This window comes from Aristolochia californica, unplaced genomic scaffold, assembly GCF_029961685.1.
Source record: "Aristolochia californica isolate CCGP_79_NKW_82.1479 unplaced genomic scaffold, dmAriCali1.0.hap1 SCAF_2, whole genome shotgun sequence".
In the NCBI taxonomy this organism is placed as follows: domain Eukaryota; kingdom Viridiplantae; phylum Streptophyta; class Magnoliopsida; order Piperales; family Aristolochiaceae; genus Aristolochia; species Aristolochia californica.
The window spans coordinates 43,533,580-43,560,062 of record NW_027181881.1 but is presented as its reverse complement, the minus strand read 5'-3'; the positions used below and the strand labels follow the sequence as shown (position 1 = coordinate 43,560,062).

Here is a 26,483-nt window from a genome sequence, read left to right as displayed (position 1 = left end):
GGTCCCAGTCTCTCGGAAAGGAAGAGCCCAATATACGTCCTTCTGCATTTCTCACGTGCCTTGTGAACGACAAATTTTATGTTTTTGCGCTACAATTTTCACTTGGTCCAATACTCTCTCATCGAAGAGCACGGCGATTGATTGATCCTCCATCTGCTCTGTCTCCAAGTTTCAATTTTCATTCTTTTTTCTTTAATACCCCTTTGGGGGCCGCATTGCATTTCATAGGCTCCTAGAGTGGATTTTATGTTCTCAGATTTAGATCTCAACAGAAGATGATTGCTCGTCTCCAGCTACTTCTGCTGCTCGCGTCATTTTTCCTGATTGCGGTTGCGATTTCAGGTTCAGCAACGATCCCATCGAAGAAAACCTTGGGAATAGCTCCAGAAGGTCAGTTTACCCGTGTTTTTGTTTTTCTTCAGTTTTGAACAGAGCTATGAGAGATTTTACTTAGCGACATCGTATTTAATCAACGATTGCTACCCAAAAGAAACAATTTCTGTTGTCTCGCGTGATTAATCAGATGAGAAGTACTTCAAATCCGAAGTGATAAAATGCAAGGACGGGTCTAAGAAGTTCCTAAAAGAGAAGTTGAATGATGACTTCTGTGATTGCCCAGATGGGACGGATGAGCCAGGTATGGAGTTTTTGTGAAATAAATTATTTCATTGGTAGATTGTGAGCAGTTCTCTCTCTCTCTCTCTCTCTCACACACACACACACACACACACACACACACACACACACACACACACACACACACAGAGTTGTTTGCTTCTATATATTTTAGCCTTTTTTTTTTAATTATCAACGAAGGAAATCATAGCTGCGTCTCATTGGCGATTCTCATGGGTTGATCATTATGGAAGAGTATCTTTGTCAGTTTTTCTCGTTATCAACGGTTTTTCATGACGCTAGAAGATTCAGCATTGTCTTTTTTTTTACCTGGTTTTGAATAAAAAAAATGAAAAAAGTTCTTGATCTTCCCCATGTTCACGTTCTGATTTGAACTTCTAAACATCGTCCGGTTATTATGGAACTGATTGTCAAACTTCCACTAAATTACCAATCGTTAATCTTGTAGTGGTGCATGGCTATTTAGATAATGTACTTTTTTTTTTCTCAAGCGATGCTTGAGTCTATCGATTTAGTTAATTCTGTTAGTTAGTAGAACAAGACATTTAAAAAGACAAAAAAAAGTTTGTATGCCTTAGTGTTAACAAGACAAACGCTTCGTGATTTAAAAATATATCACCAGACTTGGCTCCAAAGAAAAAAAAATCACCAGACTTCAACTGAGCGGTGCATTTTATAAATACCTGATTGCTGCACCAAAAATACCATTTTGATGCCTTGGTTTTCTTTACATTTATTAGATCTGTCTCCTCTCTTTCATGATCCACTGTGGCCGATATCTTCTTTTCCAGGAACTTCAGCTTGTCCAGAAGGTAAATTCTATTGCAGAAATGCTGGGCATGTTCCCCTAACACTATTCTCCTCAAGAGTGAATGATGGAATCTGCGGTGAGGATTATCTTCCACATGCTTTTTTTTTTCCTTCATTTTCCTTCCTGCTCGTGTGTGTTTATGTATACATATGCACTTTCCCTTTTGTTTCTTTCGTTCTTTCTTTTTTGTTCTGCCTTTGAGATGATACAACCTTCCAGTGCCTAAAGAATGTAGCAAAAACAGATTGGGTGTTAGTTATCTTATTTGGTAGTGGTGAGAGTTAATAGGTCTCATTTTAATATTTTCCTCGAATGCCTGTGGTATTTTTGTAAATTTATAGACAGTTTATACCATTTTGTGCTATCTTTCTAATGTGTTGATCTGTACTATAGCAAACTATCTGCCTAATAACTTGTTCCATAGGCTTATCACGTGCATCAGCTTCTATGTTCTCTAGAGAATGCATATTTTGGAGTTTCTTAATTATTTCAATGATTGGGACAAATAGATTGTTGTGATGGGAGCGATGAGTATGATGGGAAAGTAAAGTGCTCAAATACATGTTGGGAGGCTGGTAAGATTGCCAGAGACAAACTGAAAAAGAAGATTGCAACATACCAGGATGGGGCTGCCATACGGAAGAATGAAGTTGAACAAGCAAAAGAGGCCATTGCTAAAGATGAAGCAGAGCTAGCAAAGCTGAAAAATGAGGAGAAAATACTCAAAGGGCTTATTCAACAACTCAAAGGTATTGTTGCTACTTTTTTTGTTAAGTAATAGTCCCACATGGATTAGTGAGTATACAGATCTTGAGTTTATTAGTTGGGAAAAAGGTTTTCTAAGTTGGCTAGTCATTTTGGGATAGACCTTGGACCCAACTTCACATGGTATCAGAGCAGGTACTCATATGTGAGCCTCCACCTAAATTATCCACTTGTAGAGCCACAAAAGAGGGCCTACACCTAAATTATCTACTTGTAAAACCACAAAAGAGGGCCTACACCTAAATTATCCACTTGTAGAGCTACAAAAATAGAGCATGCACCTAAATTATCCACTTTTAGAGCCACAAAAATAGAGCATGCACCTAAATTATCCACTTGTAGAGCCACAAAAAAAAGGCATACACGTGAGGGGGAGTGTTAAGGAATAGTCCCACATGCATTAATGAGTATAAAGATTTTGAGTTTATAGTTGGGAAAGAGGCTTCCTAAGCTAGTTAGTAATTTTGGGATGAGCCTTGGACCCTACTAATATCTTTGTATCTATTTATTAGGGATCCCTTTTTTGGTTTGTGGGTGAACTCTTGCTAGTATCTTAAGCTTCCTTCTAGTGCTGAAATAGATCTATAGAATGATAAATATTTCTTACTCTTGACTCCTTCATAAGAAAATAACCAGTGAGAATATCAAAATCGCTTCTAAAATGGTTACCATAATGGATTTAATCATCTTCTATGTTGCTCCTATTTGATGAAACCTACATTTACCTCTGGAAGCTCTGCGGTGCCCAGAAAAATAGTCCTGTGGCCCATTGAAAGATCTGTATCCTATGATATTGGCATAATTATCAAAAGGACGAAGAAATGTTTGTTTGTTTTATGATGGGATTGCAAATAACCTGATTCAAATCTTATTTTACAGATCTTAGCCATTCAACTCTGACATCCTTTCCTATATGATAAAAAATGATTCAATTATTTACATTTTGCTCTTGCTTAACCCAGACAACTGTGTTCTTTAAGTGATTTACTTGAATCTTGAAACAGCTCGCAAGGAGCTAATAGAAAAGGCCGAGGAGCTAGAACGCAAAGAGAAAGAAAAGGAAGAGGAGAGGCATAATGAGGCTGAAAGAAAAGCCAGTGAAGTGGAAAAACAGGCCCATGTTCCCTCTGAGGTAGAGAATGTCGAAGAGGCACCAACAGAGTTCGAGAATCAGGTTAGTTCTGGTCCTTTTCTTGTTGATTTCTTGGCAGTATTTTTTGAACGTTTTTTTCTTCCCTTTAATGCTCATATTTCTATTCGCTGCTTCTCCGTCCTACCAGCACATTTTGGAAGATTGATTCTGCTTTGTGAACATAACGTTCTTTGAGAGTGCAATTTGATATTTTGACAAGTTGATGAGTTGGATGAATGTCAATAAGTTACATTTGTTATTTATTTGTTCTCTGGTTGTTGATATAGTTAATGCTATGCAGCTTCTCTGTTTATCCTCTGATTAGAGGTACTACATTTTTGTTTGGTTTAATATGTGTTTCTGGCTGTGTTAGTTTATCTAACATCATTACACTCATATCATCACTCATAATGGAGAAAAGGATTGATGTTGCTGATTGCATCATAGTTGGCACAAGGCTCAAATGATGATCCAGTGCTTGGTATACTACCTATTTCTTGATAAAAAGCTACTTTTTTTTCTGAAAATTTTGCATTGGGATATCCTATAAATTTGAAATGAGAGGCAACCGGAGATCATCATTCTATTAGGAAAGGAAGTCCCCTGACACTGACAAGCTGAGGAGAAAAACCTTTATCTGACAAGACATTATCTGAGAAGGAAGCTGAGAAGACACTATTACTGAGAAACCCACTAAGTCACCCAGTAACTGTGTGCATAATACTAATGCCTTCAGATCCTATTGGACCAGCTGGTCTCACCAGGTGGATTTCCAGTTCTTAAGGGTAAAGTCTCTTCTGAATGGAAAACTGGCTGACCTGCCCGTGTGGACCAGTTTGATCAGAAAAACAAACAGCCAGCTGAACTGGCTTCGATGAATTTTGTGAATGATGTTTTTTTACAATTAAATTTCAAAACGTGCGATGCATGATATTTGATCTCTTGACCTATCAAAAAATAAATAAATCTCTTAACTGCCACAAAAAAATTACTCGTTTGCTTATTGTATTACAATAATGCTGTATGGTTTCAGTTTTACCAATAATTGAACCTGGTTGAATTTGTTTAGCTAGACCTAGCCATACTACTGGATTAATGGCTTAGTCCTTTTTTTTTTAATTTTTAAAAGAAAGGTGCCATTTTATAAAGGCTGAGGCCCAAAGAAACAAAATTATGAAGCACATGAGGGGTCCTTTATAACGAAGGATTGGAGAGAGACCCATTCGCTAACAAGAGAGTCAGCCACAAAATTGGCTGATCTCAACACATTACTCCAAGTTACAACACCTCTAGACACTAAATCAATGATCTCAGAAAAGATTGGCTGTTCTTCCAAGGAAGCTCCTACTAGCAGCACCAACCAATAACAACTTTGGAGTCTCCTTTGACGATAAAAGGGCCACTGAACCAGGCAACATGATTCTTGATCCCGTGCCTGAGGGCTTGAAGCTCGGCAGTTGTAGAACCACTCACACCAAGGGGAACTTCATATGACGGCAAGATTCTCCACTGAAGAAGTGTGCTTGCAACTAAGACCCAGCCCTTTCAAGTCTACACAGCAGGAAACCGTAGTCAATTCCTCACTTGCTGAGCCCTTCTAGATGAGTCTGAAGAGAGCTGGGAAGAACCCCACATGTTCCACTTCTGATTCAAGCAAATTTCTTCTGAGGTTGGAATTCCGGGCTGAATGATAACCATTATACCAGGTTAGGAATTGGCCATCAGACGGTCTGGATTCCTGATGAGCAAGAACAGGCTAGGGAATTGAGTTTTAAGGGGGGAGGTTCCCATCTTAACATCTTGCCAGAAACTAATTGAACTTCCACTCTCAACATAGAACTTTGGGCCTTCCACCAAGAAAACTTAGTTTTTACTTTGAGCCTTTAACAGAGGGCTAGTCCAATTCTTACGTCTATGGACAACTGTTTCCCTTCACAGAGAGCTCACTACATCCTTAAATGCTGGACACTCTGACCAGTTAGTCTTGAGGGTGTTCGTACAACTTCTAAGAATCTGCATACTGAGCTTTTTATATTCTGGTCAATGAAAAAGTGCTTTATTTGAACTTATTTCACAACTATTTGGCCTCAGCTTCACCAGATTTTTGAAAACTTCACAGACTGATGATAATGGTAGAAGAACTGGGTGTTCACTCCCTTGCACAAGCTCTGTTACTTGCAAGTGACAGGGTTACTCAGTACGGTCTGTCATCTTCAGTTTCACTGAGTCAGTCTGTTCACAATTCCAGAGCACTTCAGTGTGGTGAACATGTTGAGGCGGTTGGTTTAATAGCTGTTGAGAGTTTCTTATGAAATCTGCTTCATGCAAATGTTCAGTATGGCAGTTCTACCATGCTTGATTTAATATTTGCGCAAAGGTCCTTGTTTCCAAATATTTGCTTTTCTTGAAAATGTGGCTTATGGCATTGCATTAGCTTTTTAATAATATTTTCGGATTTGCCAAATAGCATGCAGCTGAAGAAATTGATGATGATGAAATTGGAGTTGAACATGAGAAAAATCAAGACAATGCTAGATATGATGCATCTCCTGTTCATGATGATGCTGAGGTAATGAATGATGGGTCTTTTCCTTTTGTGAGTTTTAAGTAAACTGGTGATTATTTGGCTTTCTTCTTAACTGATTGTCCATGAGGACCTGTTTAATCATTTTTATATTTCCTGTAGCCGGATCCAGAAAACCTTGAGGACATGGTAGTGAAAAAAGAAGGTGATGACAATGGAATTGAGCCATCTTCTAGCCATAAAGTGACACAGGTATAAAAACTGCTGCAAAGTGGTAAATGAAACATTTTTTTTAAGTTATTGCAATTGATGTCATTAGGCAGTGCGTTGTTTGAATAAAATATGCAATATCTAAGTCTGTGTATTATCGGCCAGTGAATACCAGTATTGAAGCTCTTTCACAAAGTGATTCTTAGTGAATTAGGTTCACATCCCAAGATCTCCCTTCTCAATTGATTTCTTTTAAAGGACAACCCCCTCTTCCCATTTTCCATGGCACATTCTATCAATTAAAGTGCAGGCTAATGATGTAAGATTATTTTACTGGCATTCAATTTTTATGTACTATTCATGAAAGTCATAGTTCATGATAGTTCATGATAAATTCATGACATGTGTTTCAATGGAAACTCTACATTTTTTTTTAAATGACAGTGAAAGCCCTGATTTCCTCCTGGTTATAGTAGAATCACAAAGCTTCAATAAGGTGATGTTATGTTATTTTCTTGTTGGTTTTCAAGAAGATTAATGACTCTAATAAGCCTCCTTACTGCAGGCATTAGTTTGAGGTCATCATGTTACATCCTTAGTTGAAGAAAAAGAACAATATAAAGAATCTTCTGAACAGGTTTTGAAAAAGAACTGTAACTTGTCAATGGTTGAGGAATTGAGGAAATTTTCAACAAAAGAACTGACACATCAATGCTCGAGAAATTGAAGAAAATTTCAATAAAAGTACCGTGACACATTAGTAGAGAAATTGAAGAAAAATCAACTTTATTGAATAATAGTGGAAGGAAAAGTCCCTGAAAGTGTGGTTCACACTATTTATGCTCCAAGTCTAAATTGAACTCCACAGCATGCAATATTGGACACACAGTATTACTCAATTTGGACTTATCATCAACAAAGTATTACTGAAATTGATTTCCTGTTAAGACTAGGCTAAAGAGGAAACCACTACAGCATAAGCTGAGCACTTCATTGGCTGTCTGACTTTCCAACCATATGAGGGTATTTCTATCATTGATTAACAGTGATATTGAAGCTTTTTAATGACTCTGAAATAAGAAGAAAAAAAAAACTCTGACAAGTGGCTAAAACATTTAACAGATTTTTTTCTCTATTTTTGGAACAAAAAATCTTGTATTCTTACTTCTGGCAATTACAAGAAACCATATGCTTCACTGCCAAAACTTCAAAATCCTCTCTTAATGATCCATCATGACTCTTCTTGCCTTTTGCTTTGTTCTCTGGATCTTAGTTTGTTTTTCTTAAAAAGTTCTCCATATTATTGATGGGATCCTACTTTTAGGGGTTTTCTGTAACAATTGGTCGAAACTGGGGGATTTGTTATCAACAGGGAGTGTTGGGTGTGTGGGTATTAATAGCCAACTTCAAGGGCTGTAAGCCTTCTCAAGACAATTATTTTTGTTTAGATTGAACTTCTGCTACTGTGGATGGCCTGTCTTTCCTTTATTTGTAAGTGAACATTTATAAAGTGGGCTTACATTGGCAACGTCTATAATCCATGATATCTGTCCACAACATAAGCCTATGACTTAAGCCGCAAGACAACCAAATTACATGTTGTAAATCAACTCATTGTCTATATCTTAGACTGCCCACTAGCACTACTCATTACTCTTTACAACCTATCAGTAACTTCTGCATTCCCTACCCAATTTTTTTATGCAGTGGCACTGTTTTGATTACTATGCTTCATTGTTGTTGTTTCTATCCTTAGTTCTACTCACCTGAATTCAAACATTTAAGTTATCACGTATTTTCATCTGTAGGAGAAAGAAGGTTCTGAAAATTCTGAAGGGCTATCTAGAGAAGAACTTGGCCGTCTTGTAGCTTCACGCTGGACTGGAGAAAATGTTCAGGACAAGCCAAATGAGGTGGATAACAGTGCAAAAGAGGCAGGAGGAGAAGATGAAGCCATTCATGAAAGTAGCTATGACGGTTACTCTTCAGAAGCTGATGAGAGCAGCCAAAAGTATGGTGATGATGATAACACAAATATAGATGATGAATATGAAGAAGAGGATGAGGATGTGCTTGCATCATATAAGCCTGAAGAAGAGGACAATGAGGCAGATTTTTCAGGTTTGTCATATCAATCCAATGTTATGCAATGCTTTCTTTGTTAAAAAGTTGCATGACTGTGGAGATTTGGTTTGTGTCACATTATTTCACATATAGTTGAATTGAAATAAATGATTTAAAAGGGTTAACTGAATTTGAAGACCCGCAAGCCCTATCAAAAGGTTTTGTTAAACATTAGATATGTGAATCAGTACAATCAATGACTTTGACTTAGAAAAACCGAGAATTTGAGGTGGTCATCAAATCTATTTTGGATTTTGTGTCATATCAAGGAATGCTGCTCAATGGCCACATCCAGGATTTTTTTTGTGGCAGGTATTGGTTGAAACCTAACTTCTGTATTTGGTATCAATATGCAATATGGAGATGAAATTTTGCATCTTTATTTGAACTTTGTCACTTGGTTGATGGTTTACTACTACAACTAGTTAAAGTTATTCAGCTAGTTCATGCATGATTGACTCCTGAAAGGCTGGTTAAATGCTCAGGTGACTCATCATGTAAAAATCAATTGCTTCAATAATAAGGTTAAAGTTCTTTTTACCTGCCTTTTAGATTTTCTAGAGTGGCAGGCCCTTTTTGATGTTTTAAAGTTCAGACTGTCTTTTTAAACATATGCACTCATAGTTTGTTGGCTTATGTGGTTTGGTAAATTCTCACCATTTCTTAAAAACTGAAAAAACTCTTCCATTGGTTTTTTATTAATATAGTTTTCTTATTTGTTTGACTCCTTGTTATTTGTTTTTATAGGAGTTGATGCTGCAAACCCAGCCTTTTTTTTTAATCACATTTTGAATTTTAAGTGGTTTTGTGGGATCGCTCTGTTTTTTTGTCTTGATTGTGTTGCACTCATAATAATTTCTCTCTTCAGATGTTACAACTACTAGTACCTCATCTTGGTTGGAAAGGATACAACAAACTGTGAGGAACATTATCCAGGGGCTTAACATGTTTAGGACTCCTGTGGATAAGTCTGGTATTACTTGTATTCAAAACTAATCTTATTTTAGAATTTGCAATCATAAACTTTTGACTAGTTGGGTTGTTTGACTTCTGTAGAGGCTGATAAGGTGCGGAAGGAGTATGATGACTCAAGCTCAAAGTTATCCCAGATACAATCAAGAATATCATCTCTGACGAAGAAACTGAGCCATGATTATGGTAATAATATTGAAATAAGTATTTTAGCACATTTCATGCATGTGGTTGTCTCCTTTAGTATTTATTTTGTTAATTATTTATTTTTGTTTCTTAATTCATTGCTCAACCTCATTCCTGTAATTGCCTAACAAGAATGCCTTTCTATCATAGGGCCTGAGAAAGAGTTTTACTCATTCTACAATCATTGCTTTGAGAGCAAGCAGAACAAGTATGTAAAAGAAATTTTCCTGTATAATTATTTTTTCTGCTTAATATAGTCTTAAGAATCGTCTTGGGTGTTTGGCTGAATGGTCATTGGGGGGGGGGGGGGGGGTTTCTAGTGTGAATTCGTGGGTTCAAGTCTCACTACGGTAAAGTGTCCCAACATTTGAAAAGAAAAAAATAGTCTTAAGAATCTGAAATTTAACACTTGTCCTTCAATTATATTTTCTGATGTTATTGATGTTTCTATTAATTTTCTAGGTATGTTTACAAAGTATGCCCATTTAAAGAAGCTTCACAGGTTGAAGGACATAGTACGACACGATTGGGGTGAGCTTCATAATTACTCCTGCAACCGATATAAAATTTCAAAGTCCTGCAAGGGCAGTTATCTTGTCTATTATTTATTCTTTGACACTTCTCAGGCCTCTTGAATTGGGATTCTATGTTAACCTGGTCATGCTTTGAGCAGCTAAGAGGTTCATTACATTGAAAGGATTGGAATCTGTTTTGATCTTTTTAACTTGTAGAACAAACTGCAGATAAATTTTGAATACTATGCCTCTTTACTCTGGTAGAGAGAAGGAAATTTCTCAGCATGTCTTTTTCCTTCCGTAAGGGTAAACTAATGAAGAAATAATATATCCGCAAATCCTGTTGGTTGCATTCATTCTTCATGGCATTGCAGAAAAACCCAAACATGTTTATTTTTTTTATTTTGCTTCATATCCATATAATTTTCTTCCTCGGCTGGGAAGGCATTTGTACTTCATAATAATTTTCATTATCAAATCATCAGGCGCTGGGACAAATTTGAGGACTCATATAGAGTCATGCAATTTTCTGCTGGTGATAAGTGCTGGAATGGTCCTGACAGAAGTTTGAAGGTGAGAGTTCTTGATTACTGTGATGATTATAATTAAGGCTCTGCTTAAAGTGAGAGTTTGTAATTGACTGTCTAAAGATTACTTCATTGCTGTCTCTGTACAGGTCAAGCTTAGATGTGGAATGAAAAATGAGCTTACAGATGTTGATGAACCAAGTCGCTGCGAGTAAGAGCCTCTCTATTTTATGCTAATGACACTCCTGTTTTCTGAAAATGTTCCTTGTTACTTGCCAAATTAGTCTTTGTTGCTTCAGTTTTTGTTTATGTGCACTCATACTTGCTGCATTTTTGTTTTTTTTATGCTAGCTATTATGTTGTCTTTCAGTTAACTAGACATCTTGTGAAAGTGTGATTCTTTGCCAAACATGTTAGACCTACCATGTCTTCTCTGTATCTCCTGAGCTTTGCTCCTGAGTGGATGGATATGCAGGTCACCAGGAGGGACAATTGATTTCTTTCTTGGGGCAAAGATTTTTATTTTATTTTATCTTTTTTATAAATGGTGAATGACTAGACCTCTGTCATAGCCATCATACAATTCATTCAATACCATTTTGTAGACCTGGTAATTGAACATTTTCAAGGTGGTCTGTTCTCAAACTTATCCTTGCATGAAAGTAACGAAAAAATAACCTTGCAAATCCAGTTGGTAACATTTGAATAGGACATTCTCAAACTGTTTCCCTATTTGCTGAACCTGTCGAACTGACATATTGATTCTGTGGGTGTTCATTTATTTGACAGATACATAGCACTGCTATCTACTCCTTCAGTTTGCTTAGAAGAAAGATTAAAGGTATATTTTGTGTTATCACCTTTTAGATGTCCCTTCTCTGTGATTATTCTTAACCTCGCAGTGAAAGAAATTGGTGCTTGCCCAGGAACTGCAACATAAGTTGGATTTGTTGATCAAGGAGCAACCACAAATGCGGGATGAGCTTTAACCAATTTAGTTTGATCAGTGAAAGCCTTGCATTTAGGGGAGCAATTATTGAAAGTTCTCCTAGGTGGGCATCAGTTTAATTCTTAAACACAGACTAGGGAAGCCGTGAGCTAGCCACATTTGAAGCAAGGAGAGATGTAGTTGGTCTCCCTGAGTTTTGGGAGCCAGTTTCCCGATTTTGCTAGTAATCATTTTTCCGGACAAGAGGGAACGAAGCTAGACTCTGATAGCTCATGCTAGAAAACTATAATCACTGTGGATCTATAAGTTCATTGGTCCACAAATCCAGCTGATGTTTATGTCTCCCTTACTACACGTTACTCCATATTTCTGTTTTCAATGGTGTATGCCACGGTGGTAGTTAATGCAGAAGGCACTCTACTACAGGAATTGGCCCTGATGTGTATTAGGGAGAACGGTGAAAAACCTGACTTTTGGTTAGTAGAGCCAGTAACAGTTTCAGTAAAATCTATACAATTTAAAACTTTATTTCAGAAATTTTATATCCTTAGTAATTAATCTATTTGCATTGAGCAAGTGAGCCTGTTGGATTGCAATTTTCCAAATGTCTCCACTTCAGTGGACAGACTACGCTGTTGAAGATATCGAAGTTGACAGTGGCAGCATGACCCAGGATGACGAGCAAACAAAAATAACTAGGTTCCATTCCAAATCAAGCACTCTCTGTGTAAGACGTAGCACATAAATTTTCTATTATCTTAGAACATCTTTAGACTTTCAAAGAGCGTTATAATCCCCTGAGATGTTTTAGGCTCTGGCAATTAATTACCATAGATATAGGCTAGGATTGGATTGGAGCAGAGATGAGCTAGTCAAAGAATGTTTCATAACTCTTAGCTTCTTAAATGTATTTGTACTCACTATACGACGTTACATGGTATCGATATGTCCAAGAAACAACATTCATGGTCTATTTTATTTTGAAATTATTGGTCTATTTCAGATAAACCGCAGTTATATAGTCAATGTATCCACTTGGTCCTCTCCTCTCTTTCTTCAGCCATAACAAGCAATCAACCTTCTCCTTCTACGACTTCTGATCTTCAGTGGATTTTTATCTTGACCTCGTTTTTTAATTCCCTCTCTCTGTCTTCATTCTTCACTGCCGATCGTTTCTTCCCCGCCTCCGGTTTTCGGTTGCTGGGTTTGTTCAAGAATGGTTTCCCAAAAAAGGCCGAAGACAAAGATCGTCTCAGGGCTCACGGGGTGGTTGGGCTCGAGGGGAGTGGGAGGTGGCTAGGGAGAGGGCAGCTGGGGGATAATTTATGAACTAATTATTAACTACTAGTTTACCTCATAAACTTCTTTCTTGACTTCTTATAAAATAATAGTACTTAAACTCCTAATAACTAAGCTTATTTGTTGAACATCTAAATTTTTACATGTTTTTTGGCCTAATGATCTGAACTTTATTTTTTTTCAATTTTTGTAAAAAATTGTAGGGATCTGAGAGCATGCCAAGCCCATCCAGCTCAAGCAGGGCCATGAGATTACTCTCCACAGACTAGAGCATCATGGGAAATGAGATCGCCATATGCATGAGCTACAAAAATTTGGCAGAGGATGTTAAACCTGCCAGTGTTATCCTCTGTGCAGATAGAATCAGAGTCCACCCTTGATTACAAAGAATTTTTTAGGAGGACCGAAGCAGTCCCCACCCCTATAAGTCTATTAGAAAGAGCGGCACTAAAGTCGCACTAATTTTGGTTTTGACTGAAGGAGGGAGCACTGCTAAGCTTGTGCCAATTCTTTGTTGAGGTTCCTGAGTTTGATACAGATTTATTTGATTGGTCTTGTAGTGATGAAGCCCCAGCCAGGCATAGTCTTATCCACCGCGGGCTTATCCTGTTCTGACTGCAGGATGGTGTGGAGCATCCCATACTGAATCAGCAGAGGAAACACTAGAATGTATTCTTGAACATGCTAAGAGTGAACAACAATGCAAGGCAGGGGATTCTGTTGTTGCCCTCCACCGAGTTGGTTCTGCATCTTTGATCAAGATATTGATCGTTAAGTGAGACATCTCACACAGGAACCATTAATGTTTGGCTTTACTCTGTTCTGCTATTGTTGTTCGTTCTGTTTTTGAGGCATTATCATGAAAACTGCAAGAGAGCTATTTGGATGGGGCTCTCCTCGAAGATGTTTGAAGTTGAACACACTGACGCAGTTTTTAATTTTGAATGTTTTTCATTAAAGATGATGATCGTTGTTCTATGGGTGAAATACCGGAGTTCTTTGTTGGTATTTGATAAATTAGCCATTACGTTTTTCATGTGTTATTGACTCTGAACAAATTCATGAGACCAAATAAACACAAAACGTAGAAAAAGAAAGAAGAATAAGATGTGGTCTATATTCATCATTCTTTGGAGGAACAGAGAAATACGCGGGGAAGTGTGTGGAGATCTATGATGACGTTATTGCCTTGAAGCAACTTTCATGAGCATCGGAAAAGCGGAAGGATTTTGGCGAATTCTGTCAGACGCGAAGAGAGGAAAATGAGGAATATCTGCTTCCTTGTGTCTTTATACGAGGAAAAGACTTGTCTGGTCCATCTTTTACCTTGAGACTTTGAAAGAAGTGATTGAAACATATTCAATCTGAAATCCACAGACAAGATCGAACCGGCTTTTGCATAATGTTTGAATAGTCATTGAAATACTGGGTAAAAAGAGAGAAAAGGTGCTGTCCACTGTTATCGTATCCTAAGCTGAGTTAATTACACTCTAAACCTCTGGTTAACCATAAATGGCATTTTAACTCTTGTATCTGAACTTCAGTGTTAATGTGAAAAGAGAAAAAGAAAACCCCTCAACAATGTGTCTGAAGATACTCCATTCTGCTGCTCTCTGCAAACGGAGAGCGCACAGGAGAATGGTGGGAGGTCTTGCTTCCACATCTCCTCTACTCACGACTCAGGTGAGTTAGACTTGGTTTTAGAAGACAGTGAATGGATGGGGTAGAATCACCCAGAAGACAGAAGAACCTGAACCCGGGGACGGGAAGGGAGACGCCTCCTCTTTGAAAGAACCTCAGCACTATTTCTGCCTACTCACTGCAATAAGACTTTCACACTCTAAACAGTATATACCAGCCTGGTAAGCATTCAATGGAATCCGGAAATAGAGAAGAATGAACAGAACAAAGTAAGATTCATGGGCCAGCTCCTAAGAGCAAATCAGAATTATAACATATTTGGCATTTGACACAAGATAACCAATCATATTTGGGCTATTCCTCTCGAACATCTAATAATTTAGATGATTTTGAATGGACCATTTCCAATATTCAGCAGCGAAAAAGTTGTAGAAACAAAAAAAACAGGCATTTAGGTTGCACTCGGTAAAGAAAACGATATGTACAAAAGAGAATACAAGCAAAACTACGGAGAAGGACAAGGTTATAAAACAAGATTCTATTAACTCTCATCCGATCGAGAAGTGTTTCCATTAGCAGATGAGGCCGATGCAGAAGAATTTCCAGTATTCTGAGATCCTCCTGACAAAGAGAACAATCCATTAAAGGGCCAAGGGACGGGGACCCAGAACCTCCTCCCGTTACCGGTCCCAGCTTCACTTCCTCTAGCTTCGCTACCACTGCCATTGTTGTCATCAACTCTATTACTCTCACTGCCAGATCCATTTTGATCTTTTGATGCATCTGAAGGCATCTGAAACCTACAAACAGGACATGAGCTATGAAGCTCCAACCAAGGCAAAATACACCCGGAATGGAACTTATGCTTACAAGGCATCTCCTTTGCCTCTAACCCAATCTCAAAATCTTCTAAACAGACGGAGCAACTCAAATTTTCACCGACTTTCACAGTGGGCATAGCTTCAATTGCTTCTTTTTGAGCTGGAGGGGTGCCATACCTGTTTGGATCATTCTCTGCCAAATGCTGCAACAAAATATCCAAACCAGGGCCGATGAAGTAATCACCTAAAGAACCACCGGGAATGTTGAGGTTACCCTGGTTCTGAGACTCATTTAAATCGAACGACCCTTGAAGTATTATGGCCTGGTTGAAAGGATTAATAAGGATAACCCGTTCGCGATCCCGATCACGTTCGCTTTCCCTTTCTCTTTCCCTCTCCCTCTCCCTATCACTTTCAGAATCCAAATTTTCGGATTCTGATTGCAGTCCAGCCCGAAGGGTCTGAAGCAATTGAAGAATTGCAGCAGAGCTTCTTCTTCTCCGGATGATTGACTCGATTTCCTGTTCATGTTCAGATTCTCCCTGTGTCTCTTCATTTTCTTCATCTCGACGGAGTCGTCGGCGGCGAGGACTACTCATCATTCCCAGCAAGATGGGTGCCCACAGAGAAAGAGCCCGATCAGATCCTAAGTCCGCGTTTTGGTCTCTTCCGCCGTCCATTTCTTCCACAAACCCACTCTCACACAATGGGCATTTAATCTCGACTTCCATGACAGGATTCACCACTTGGGAACACAAGTGACACCAGTACCTGACGACCCCAGCGTCACCCATCTCCGTTCGAAGAGCTTCAACAGCCAAAGAAGAGGTATAAGAAAACCCAAAGATCCATTGCCGAAATCAAAACCAAATAATTTGAAATTTCACGGGTGCACTCTAGCAGCTTAGAATTTAAAAGAAAAAGAAGAAGAATGAAGAAGACATCCGAAAAAATAAGAGAAGAAGTTAAAAACATATATTTAAACAACACGGTTCTAACTTCCACATCGGAAAAAAATTCAAAAGATCCATAACAAGAGGAGAAGATCGAACTACCAAGGTTTACCTTCCATTTAAAAAAATTATAGCACCTTTCCCAGAAAAATCACAGATCTTTAAATTGGCCAAATCCTCCAGATCAATATATTTCTTTCTTTCATTAGAGGAAATTTTACTCATCAACCATAAAAGAAACACGATATGATACCCACAATTTCATGAATCGGGGAAAAACCCCTCCCAGGAAAAAAAAAGAAAAAAAAGAAGAAAACATCAAAGCCATTATTACTCGCCAGGAGCAACAGAAATTCAAGCAGCAATCACCTTGGAAAGCAAAATCTATTGTTGCTCGGAACGCCGGAAATTTGAACAGCAAACGCGAATACTGGAAGACAAACCGCAGTCTGCAGACATTTAAACGTAAAAGAAGTTCAAATGAGAAGGATCTACAAAGTTATTGGAGGATGATTTACCATATATACGTAAACCGGAAGGAAGATTAAACACGGAATCCAGCTTATTAAACAAGGAAAAACAAGTGGGACATCTGGGTTTCGCAGGAATCAAAAGAATTAATGTGTTTACCTGTAAATGGTACCCAGTACGCATTAATTCTTAGAAGAAAATGAACGCAAGCAGAAAACAGCCACGACGCGTCTTTTCATCTTCACGCGGCCCCTCCCCTTCCCTCTTAATTTTTTTTTTAACAGAGTAGAGTCGGTCCTACCGGATTATCCTTTCAAATAAACAAGGAAAAGAAAAGCTTTTACGAGACGCGTTCGGTGGTGATGGGGTATCCTTTTCTCGGAAAACCAGGGTGGCTCAGCTGCCCTACGTTTTGTTTCCCCAAACAGTCCTGTATCTGCTGAATTACAAAAACAGTCTTGTATTTTATGCATTTGTGTAACTTTTTTACTTTGAACAAGTTCCATTAATTGACACTCCTCGATAAAAAGTTAACCTAAACCCGTTTGAATAATCAAAGCTTGTATTTTTGGACTTTGGTGCCTGTATTGTTATTTTACTCTATGATTCGTGTCATTAGACTTAGACTTGATCAATCGGTGGAACAAGATTTTGACCGAGAAATCTTATTGTGAGAAGCTTGAGCGTTATGCTTCCCGATCCCTTGCTCTTACGGAAAGAAAAAGGTTCAAGCTTCTGGATTTGATAATCGGCAGTCTTTTACCTCATCCGATACGGTTCGTCTCCCTTGTTCAACCATCTGCTACAGTTTTCCAGCCTTTAGCGGCGTCCTTGCGAACTCTCAGTCTCCTTCCAGGCTTTCAGAATTAACAAGAGTGCTCGGCCAACGGCGATGAATCTTCACTCGTTGGAATCTCCATTGATGAAGGAAAAGAAGATGGCTTCTTAGTTTCAAGATTTTTTCGCTCCTTCGACGGGAATCTTTTGTGTGGTTCCAGGAGCTGCACCTGTCTTTTCTGCTGTGGCAACACTGATGTTTTGTTCTCCTGCACAAGTCATTTTCCATCCAATCTCCCCTTCAACCGATTCTTCTACAGTGAGCTCACCAATTCGGCAGCGGTCGAAGACAAATTCATCGACGGCCTGAGTCGTTATTTCCGAAGGTCAACGTGCCATTAGAGCCCCTCTCTTACATCAGTCTTGTAATAGAAGGGAAACATGTAACCTGAAGTAATGCGCACGATGGAAAGTCTTGATGAACTCGAAAGTAAGGTTCAGTGAAGGCAACCCCAGAAACAAGAGAGCGTTAAGCCTTAATCAATAGGTTTTTTCTAAACCAAATTTTGGGCTCTCGAAAGGCGCGAGTTGTTGGAGATTCTGTCTTATCAGTTCTCTGAATCACCAAGACCATCATATTATATGCATATCAAGACATCACATCGGGAAAAAAAAAAAAAAAACAAGCATATCACGACAATAAAGAAAAAGAAAAACCTTATCTGGAGCCCATACCAATTAACAATCCTTGGTACCTCCGAACCTCTCAGACAACTGTGAGAAGCCAACAAATTGAGCAGTTCCAAAAGGAGTAACGCACCCATATAAACTATAAGGATACCTTAACGAAAGCTCTGTCAAGACACGACAGAGGCAGTGAGCCTGTGACCTCCAAACCGAAGAAGCATATATGCCTAGGGATAGTGCTGGTTCTCTCAATGATTATCTTAGTTCTAAAGCTTGTCAAGAAGAGGGTGAATCCCAATACAATCCCGATTGATTAGGAAAGAATCTCTTGTTAGGAAAACCGATAGGGGATGATCATACCATGCATTTCTCAAGGAACGTGAAAAACAGAATAACATGAGTTTAGAATTCGGTTCAGGGCAACAATTTCAATCAGTTGGAGATGATGAAAGGCCAACAAGCTATCTGATATTGTCTTAAAAAGTATCCGACGACTCGAAGCAGGTGAGGCAATTCTGTCTGTGTAATTAGGCTTAATCTGTATCACAACTTGCGGCCATATTAAGTGGGAAAATCGGATACTTCAAGAAAACACTGGAGGCCGTGGTGCAAATATTCCAGCTTACCTATCGAAGAAACCGGCAATTTTACAAAATCAATTTACTCGCTTTGGGCACCCGGGGAAAGTTGTTCAATACAGGTTCCTGCAAATCTCAATCTTGATCAATCATTGTACTTTTTTTCCAGGAACCTTTCCACTAAAATATTTAAGCATGCTTTTGTTAATGAGTCCCACAGCAAAAAAATAATAATAACAATTTTGGGATGTGGGCTTCAAGGTTTAACAATTATCATCACTCGTCAGTCGTCACCTATTTGCCAGTAAAATCAAATAATATGTTAGAAAGAAATGATCCAAGCTTTTCATGTTTATGCTCATTCAACCTTTTTTGTTTTGTTTCTCCTTCCATATTCCAGTAGAAAGCAATAAGACATCATTCTTCTCCATCTGTTGCTCTCGATTTAAAGGTTCAATCTGCTTAATGCACAGGTCTTTTGAACGATTTCAGACAATTCCCCGTGCATGCATTAAGCATACCAAACAGAAAACTCGATTGAGAAGAAATTTCCATACTCCTGGTCAACAAAGGTGGGAGTTGGTGCAGAGAGTTCAAAGGAATTTCCATGGCTGACTTAACCATCTTCCACTAGTGGTGGTATCCAATTTAACCTAAAGTCAATCATCTACAAAGGTTCACCCGTCTACACCTCAAAGATATACCAAGACATGACTACATCGCTCCTCCCTTAAAAGAAAATCACAAAAATTTAGACAGAAAGCTCATATATATCGGAACTCAGAAGTTTAAAAGGTCTGCAAATAAAGCTTTGACCGGTTGCTTAAAAGAATAAAAGAATAATATTATGAGTGAGAATAATCATATTTGGTTAATATAAGGAAAAATCATAAAATTATTTGTTGAACAAAAAAACGTCTATCAATTTTGGAGAAGATCTGAACCCAACTTCAATAGGATATTGACCCATTCCTAGAGGCGAGAGAGTATTAGTGAGATCAATGATAAGAAAAGTAATATAGTTAATAATAGGAAAAATGCTTTCTATGTATATCTGAACAAAAGAAGAGGTAAGTAAAACTGAAAAACTTTTTAAGTCAATGAAGAGCGGTTTTCTTTATCCATCTCTTTACTTGAAAAAAGCAGTACTTACAGTTGATATATAGCATCTTCCATACCCTTTAAGCTTCATTGCCATTGTATCATATGCATCCAAGTCAATGAAACCATCAAACTGCAGTAATAAATCAGGAATAAGCTAATTGGCTGTGGATTATGAATATCATTCTAATTCTGGAAAAAAGGAATTGGCACTTTTTACAGTAGATACCTAAGAGAAATATTGTGAAAAAAGAGAATCACCATCAGCGTTCAACTCTCCAAAAAGTGATTCTAAACACAATAGAAATTTCAACAGAAAAAAAAAAAAAAAAAAGGAAAAGCCACCTAAGTCAATTGGTTTCCAAGGGAAAAGGTTGGTTACTGGGTTAATATTGTAGCCAAAAACAAGATATAATGAAAAACGAAAAGACAAAATCCACCCTTCAGCTCTCAATAGTAACAAAGGTTTAGGTTCCAACCCAAATGATTAGTTGCTAGCACATGACTCATAATTTTCTTAAACAAGTGAGAATTAGATTTCAAACATAATAAACATTAGTAGCAGTCTTGCATCATTTTAAAACTTACTAGTTTCTTGCACATTTTGAAGTTATTTCATCGCACAACCAAATATTACAAATGCCTTATTTTTGTTATATCGATGAGATTTTATGAACAGAGAGTCAACCAAATAGGGATAAAGATGAAAGAGAAGATGCATCTCAAAGAACAAGAAAGAAAGGTCCCTCAACAAAAAAGATATTGACTTGAGATGATATTCTCAGAGTAGGCTTTGCAAGGATAGTGACTCCAAGAGAGAAAAAGGCTCTACATAGGCCACAAGCTTCTCCCAGGTACTGCTGCGGCCTCCACAGTGCAGCTTCTCTCCTACATCACATCACAACAGTCTTCTTCAATGAAAACCAGCTACTGAAATTGCCAAAAGAGAATTCCTGAATAAAAGAGATTGGAGCTAAACTTCCATTGAATCAGTGGAGCCAAAAGGATGAATATGCCATTGAAAAACAGCTCATATATGGATCAACCCACCAAAACTAGGATATATCATCCCCCGTAATGAAGCAACTGCTCCAGTGATACGAATCTGAGAAGCTTATTACTCATACGCTATCATCCAGACATGACATTCCATAAGCAACATCCACTTCGAGGTGCATCTCAGTTTATCTTGAAGTCCATCTGAAACATATACCTCTAACCTAATTTTTAATTAGACTGACATGTGTTTATTATAGTGTCAACAGGAAGATTCCCACATAAGTTTAAAGTTAGGAAACATCATGTGGTCATTAGTTGTAAAATGGCCTCCTCTCTTCAACTAGTCATTTGGAATGGACCTAGATCTAACTTTAACGAAATACCAACACGGTATCTTTTCTAAATGGCCTCCTCATTTAGTTCGTATCCTGTTCAAGTCATCCATGTCTGAATTCCATTATTCGTTTCTTTATGCTAAGACATGCGGGGGTGTGTGCCAGGGATGGGGCGGGGGGAAGGATCATAACAACTTTATAAAACATTAGCAACAGGACATGTTTGTTGAAGACTTTATATTAATTGATTGTATGTACATTTTCTAAAATTATGATTATTTCTACATCAATGCAAACAAATTATCGAGTAAACTTGAAGCATACAAGTAAACAAAGTAGTCAAACACTACAGGCAACAACTGCCATTATAAAACCTGAATCCTATCTGCAGAAAATCCCCAAGAACAGTAAAAAGTAAAGATAGTTTCTTGGAATGTATATGGACCTATTCACTGAAGATCCATGATGAAACTAAAATTAACTTCTTGGAATGCATGCCACAAAAACCACTTCGATTCATCCTCCATCTTGAGCCCTCAATGACATCCGGGGAAAGGCTACCAGAGAAAATCCCTCTAACATAGCAAGATAGAACCACATGCAGAAACTAAAATCATTGCAACTATGATCAATAAAAACTAGAATACAAAAAACAGAGGTAGGATAAGTTGTTCACATTATGCACGTGATTTAGCTTTAAACAATACCCCTTTTGAAGAGAAATGGACATGCATACCGGTAAAGTCAAGAATACAAAGAACAGTGGCAGGATGAATGTCCACTTTAGACATGTTTAGCTCTAAACAATACCACATTGAACAGAAAGGAACAAGAATAAAAACGCAAATAAATCATGTCCAAGCTAACATAAACGTTTCGTGTTTAGAGAAAATATAATGATAGACAAGCAAAAAGATGCACAATCATCTGCTTTTGAACCAAAATAAATGTTTGATGTCAATTTGAACAGACAAAACTTCAAACAAAGTAAATGTATTGTCTCTTCCATTAGGTGCAATTTAGAGGGGGAAAACAAAAGAACACAGAAAGATATCAATGTGGAAGTACAGAAAAGATCTTGCAAGAAGAGAGCATTCATTAGCCATCAAGTACCAACTTCAATTAACTAGATATGACCAGGGTTTTTACATGCACCAGAGAAAACATAAAGGTCCACCACTTCGAATGGATAGATCTGCTACTCTGTTGAAGATGAATTATTAGGTCTTTTGCAGTTTGGATCATCTTCACTTTCTTATTAGTTCAAATCCATTGTTACTTTTCTGTTGGAGGTTCAGTTCATCTTAAAAATTTTTGGGGCTTTGACTAAAGATCTATTAAAAATTTATGGCAGTCATGCTACAGCACTATGCATTCCAACTAAAGATACCACATTTAAGATTTTTAGATGGTGAAATAAATGTTGTCTCAAAGCAAAGAAGAATACCACCACTGCAAGCTATGCATTTAATTATATAAGAATTACACATCCTTATAACTGTGAGAAGAGGAAGCTTAAACAACAATACTCAAATTAAATCCTACAGCACTCCCCTCAAAGAATACCACCCTTTTCAGGCACAAGTTTCCATGAATCAATTTCTGACAATTCAAATATACACTAATAAGATAATATATAACATACCATTGAGCCCACTACCAGCTTCCTGGACCTTTAGGGAGGCTGATGATAAACCTGAGAAACAATACATAGAGGAAATCAGAATAGATAATGTATTCCATCTAGCAAATAGACAATCACAAGAAATTTTAACTGCAAGAGCCCCGATAAAGGCAGTAATGAAGGGATGCCTGAAGAAAAATTGGTCCTCACAGGCAGGTTATAAAGCAATAATACTATCAAAATAATAATAGAAACTGGATATGTATGTGTACAGTGAAACAACAGATAATCAATAACATTTACAGTCTGGGATAAACAAAACTTTCCTCAATGGCAATAAAGAAAGAAAAAAATGACAACACATATCCCCATACTCTGAATCAGAGTACAAATGCCACCTCTTCAGCTCTTCTTTTGAATTAAAGTTGAAGACAAATCTTTCACTTGGTGGCATTAAGTCTTCTATATTCCATGTTAGAGCTGCAGTTAACATAATAAGTGAGGTTAGATCCAACAATTCTTTGCCAGATTTCCTGTACAGGGGGCTACACTCATGGATCCAATCAGACCACAAATTTGGAGGAAAATCAGTAAACCAAATACACTAATCAAGTTTCAAGACACCAAGGCATGAATATTAAATTCTCAAATTAATTATGGTTCCAAACCATGACAACAGCTTTACTTCAGCATGTTATACAAAAGTTGGACTCAGGCCAAACTCGGCCCAAGTGAAATTTGGGTCAGGCTGGGTTGCCCAAGCAGTTAGATCAACTAGGTTGAGAAGTTGGTCAAGGGATGAGTTAGGGGAGATTCGCTGAGTAAAGAAGGGGAGAGTCCGACACCCACCCTTCCCCTTCCCCTTCCAAATTCAAGTTGACCCAACCAAGTCATAGGTTGACTCAATGAGTCGTTTAACCATGGTAAACACATGTTGTCTTCAACTTCTGATGGAAAAAGGTTTCTGTGGTCAGAAAGAACTACAAACTCTTCCAAGAGGAGATAGCCCTACCCGGAGGACACAAAAAATGTAATTAGCCTGTGAGCCATCATAATAATATACACACCCCATATGTAGTGTTCTTCAATGTACTCAATTTAGATTGTTAATTATGCCAAATCCAAAACACATGCATCTGCAAATAGAATGGGAATAAAAGACACTAAGGCAACAACACCAGGTCTTTATACAACTCAAATCCATCATGAGACATGATTTTCTTTAGCTTGGTTGGTCAAGAGTAAGCATGGAAAGTAGGTAGTTCATTTTAATTTTTTGTTGGCATACAACGTCCTTTGATTGATTGAAAAGCACATGAACTTTCTCCCATCTCAAGGAACCATTTTGGTTCCTAGGAATTGAGAAAAGGTGAGACCTCTGCCCTAGAATATAGGAAGTAAGACACCACCTACAACGGAAGTTGGACTCCTAGGAAAAGAATATTAAAATATTCTTTATGGCACCTATATTCTTCCCTCCCATCTTAAGGGAGGGAAGAATATTTAGTCTCCTAATTCTAGGGAAAAGGAGGACGTTCTTCTCTTTTCAAACCCTGGCACCTAAAACTATATTAACAGAAGTGAAACAACGGCATGAGCCTATAACCAGAAAGAAAAATAATAAAGATGTGTCCATCTCCTCTAGCACCATTTTTGTATTAAATATTTATGCCAACCTTCAAGCGTAACTTGTCATACGCCAGCATTCAGGGAAAGTGGTGCCTCCTAAGGATCCCTGCATGGAACTACATTTTATTTCAAAAAAGAAATTCTGAGTTTGTAATGAATTGTTCCCTAGGTAAACCAACCCATCTATAACAGCCAGCTCTGTGTCAATAAGTTAAAACTCCTTTTCTTTCCTGGTTCTTGTGCACAGTTAAAACGAGTGGCAAGCACATAATAAATTCATGTTAACAAGGAAGGCTGTTAATCATGAAGAGGCACGGATTTGTTTCTCTTCTTGAATGGCAGAGCTGGATGTCAAAGCCATGCATCTCAGTGACTCATATCAATTTTCAGTGTTATTGTGTAAGGAGACTAGTGAAATGCTTCTGCCTAACACCATCTTAGGATATTCAATCAGAACAATTTAGCTGGCAAAGAAGAGGGAGAAATTTCATCATCCTAAACATGATGACAGAGCTACATATAGTCCTAGAGAGCAGTGCCTTAAACAGTTTGAAGAGTGTAAGACATAAGAAATCAAAATATGATTTTAAATCTTAAAAATTGGATCAGAAATTTAAACGTCTGCAAAACTTTTCTAACACCATTTGTTATCTGAATTATTTGGATATTCAGAGCAATGTATGAACATAAACATCTCAGACTACTGTGAAAAAAAAAAGGAGAGTTAAAAAATTCACAAAGTTTGTAATATAAACATTATTTTAAAATAAAAAATTGACAAAAGTATCAAAATAGAAGCAAGACAAAAATTCACAAGAAACTCTAGGAAAATGACAAACATCAACTCTTCGGAATAGAAAGCCTACTGTGAAATGTTTCAAGATCAGTCAAGATTGCCTTTGTCTTTTAAGAATAGAAGATGGAAGTAATCTAGCTATTAAAAATCACAAACATCTCAGCCATCCCTAATAGAAAGTGAAAATGGAAGGCATCTTTAACATGGCCATCTGAGGTTGAGGAATTTTCACAAAGTAGGTAACACATAGGAAGAGGACAGTCAAACCCAGACTGAGAAGAGATCTGCAACCAAGAAGAAAAAGTTATGAATTGGAGGCATCAGAGCCAGTTCAAAAAGTACTTCACAAAAGGACCCCTAGAAGCTCATATCCCTTGCAAGTTTGAGAATTCTAGATCAATACACTAGCCTCCTATGGAAGCAATCGGATATGTAAGAGTGAATACGTCCCAGGTCCAATCTTTTAAGAGATTCCACTTAACTGTCCAAGGAACTTCCCCCGCCAATTTAGTAAAATGAAGCACTTCAAAAAATTCAGGACAAGATGAAAAGTAAACAGTGACTCGATTTTCCCTAGATAGTCCACAAGTTGATAACGCAGAATGTCTGTCTCAAAGTAACTCGATTTTTCTTGATTTACTTGAGTCCAAATTCCAGAAGATAAAAATAATAGAGGAATTTCGAAGATGCTTAATGCTTTTCCCAAACTCCATATCCATGAGCAATATAATAGATACGCCTTCAAAAGATTAAGCTGACCGTGAATATTTTTCTCTTTCCAGTCCAGATTTCTACAGTAAGGAACCACAAGGAGCACCATGCTAACTCAAAAGCCTAGATTATCATCAGACCAATAGAAGCTTGCCAGAGTGCTCGAAGCCTGCTAACCAGCTATGTGTAAGAATACCTCTTTTGATCGCACTAATGGAAGCTTGCCAGAGTGCTCGAAGCCTCGACATAGTTGCATCAAAGAACGAAAAGCTGAAGGTGTCCTAAAAGCTAATTTGACAAGGTGTCTCGAAATCCATGAGAGAAGAACTTCTGGACTCTTCACACTCCTCAGTCCTATACTCTTCTTGAGAAATCAATCTATTGGATGTATAAATGGGCAATTCGTATGGTTTCGCAGTTGTATAACTGCCGCAGAACTATCCAGAGTTTCGGGAGTCGGCGGGAACGAGGGAACGCGGGAACACACGCAGGTCAGTAAAATCGAGTCGTAGTTACGGAAGATTAAAAAATAATAGCTTTTCTGATAATCAGACTCTGACATTGTTTAACAAATTGTAAATAGTAAATAAAACGAGTAAGAAAAAGAGAACAGAACGACGCTCGTCGCTATGAAAATCATAGAAACGAAATGCTGTGATATTAAAAGTTGGAAAGAGAGCATTAAAAGTTCTACGTAGTAAAACCTGACT

At 37.8% G+C, this 26,483-nt stretch overlaps 3 protein-coding genes across 5 annotated transcripts; 1 reads left to right on the top strand and 2 right to left on the bottom strand.

The window, feature by feature from the left end:
• Positions 1-102: 102 nt before the first annotated feature.
• Positions 103-11,776, top strand: LOC137956172 (glucosidase 2 subunit beta-like). Its single transcript, XM_068803543.1, has 16 exons — positions 103-390; positions 524-637; positions 1,428-1,523; positions 1,957-2,196; positions 3,217-3,386; positions 5,812-5,913; positions 6,031-6,120; positions 7,887-8,199; positions 9,071-9,175; positions 9,259-9,360; positions 9,511-9,568; positions 9,823-9,891; positions 10,361-10,448; positions 10,552-10,613; positions 11,192-11,243; positions 11,329-11,776. Exons 1-16 carry the CDS (start codon positions 276-278, stop codon positions 11,389-11,391), a joined length of 1,839 nt encoding a protein of 612 aa, XP_068659644.1. The 5' UTR covers positions 103-275; the 3' UTR covers positions 11,392-11,776.
• Positions 11,777-14,595: 2,819 nt separating this feature from the next.
• LOC137956090 (E3 ubiquitin-protein ligase SIRP1-like) lies at positions 14,596-17,465 on the bottom strand. 3 transcript variants are annotated; one of them, XM_068803414.1, is made up of 3 exons: positions 17,300-17,465; positions 16,435-16,514; positions 14,596-15,920 (listed from the first exon to the last, which is right to left on the bottom strand). In XM_068803414.1, exons 1-3 carry the CDS (start codon positions 17,302-17,304, stop codon positions 14,833-14,835), a joined length of 1,173 nt encoding a protein of 390 aa, XP_068659515.1. In that variant the 5' UTR covers positions 17,305-17,465; the 3' UTR covers positions 14,596-14,832. The 3 variants fall into 3 exon arrangements, with proteins under 3 accessions (XP_068659515.1, XP_068659516.1, XP_068659517.1); XM_068803415.1 differs by lacking the exon at positions 17,300-17,465 and adding an exon at positions 16,696-16,773; XM_068803416.1 differs by lacking the exons at positions 16,435-16,514; positions 17,300-17,465 and adding an exon at positions 16,584-16,656.
• Positions 17,466-19,397: 1,932 nt separating this feature from the next.
• LOC137957098 (probable complex I intermediate-associated protein 30) lies at positions 19,398-26,245 on the bottom strand. The gene is made up of 6 exons (XM_068804810.1): positions 25,970-26,245; positions 22,998-23,117; positions 22,659-22,709; positions 21,486-21,586; positions 19,732-19,812; positions 19,398-19,550 (listed from the first exon to the last, which is right to left on the bottom strand). The coding sequence occupies exons 1-6, from the start codon at positions 26,019-26,021 to the stop codon at positions 19,500-19,502; spliced, it is 456 nt and encodes a 151-aa protein (XP_068660911.1). The 5' UTR covers positions 26,022-26,245; the 3' UTR covers positions 19,398-19,499.
• Positions 26,246-26,483: the final 238 nt, after the last annotated feature.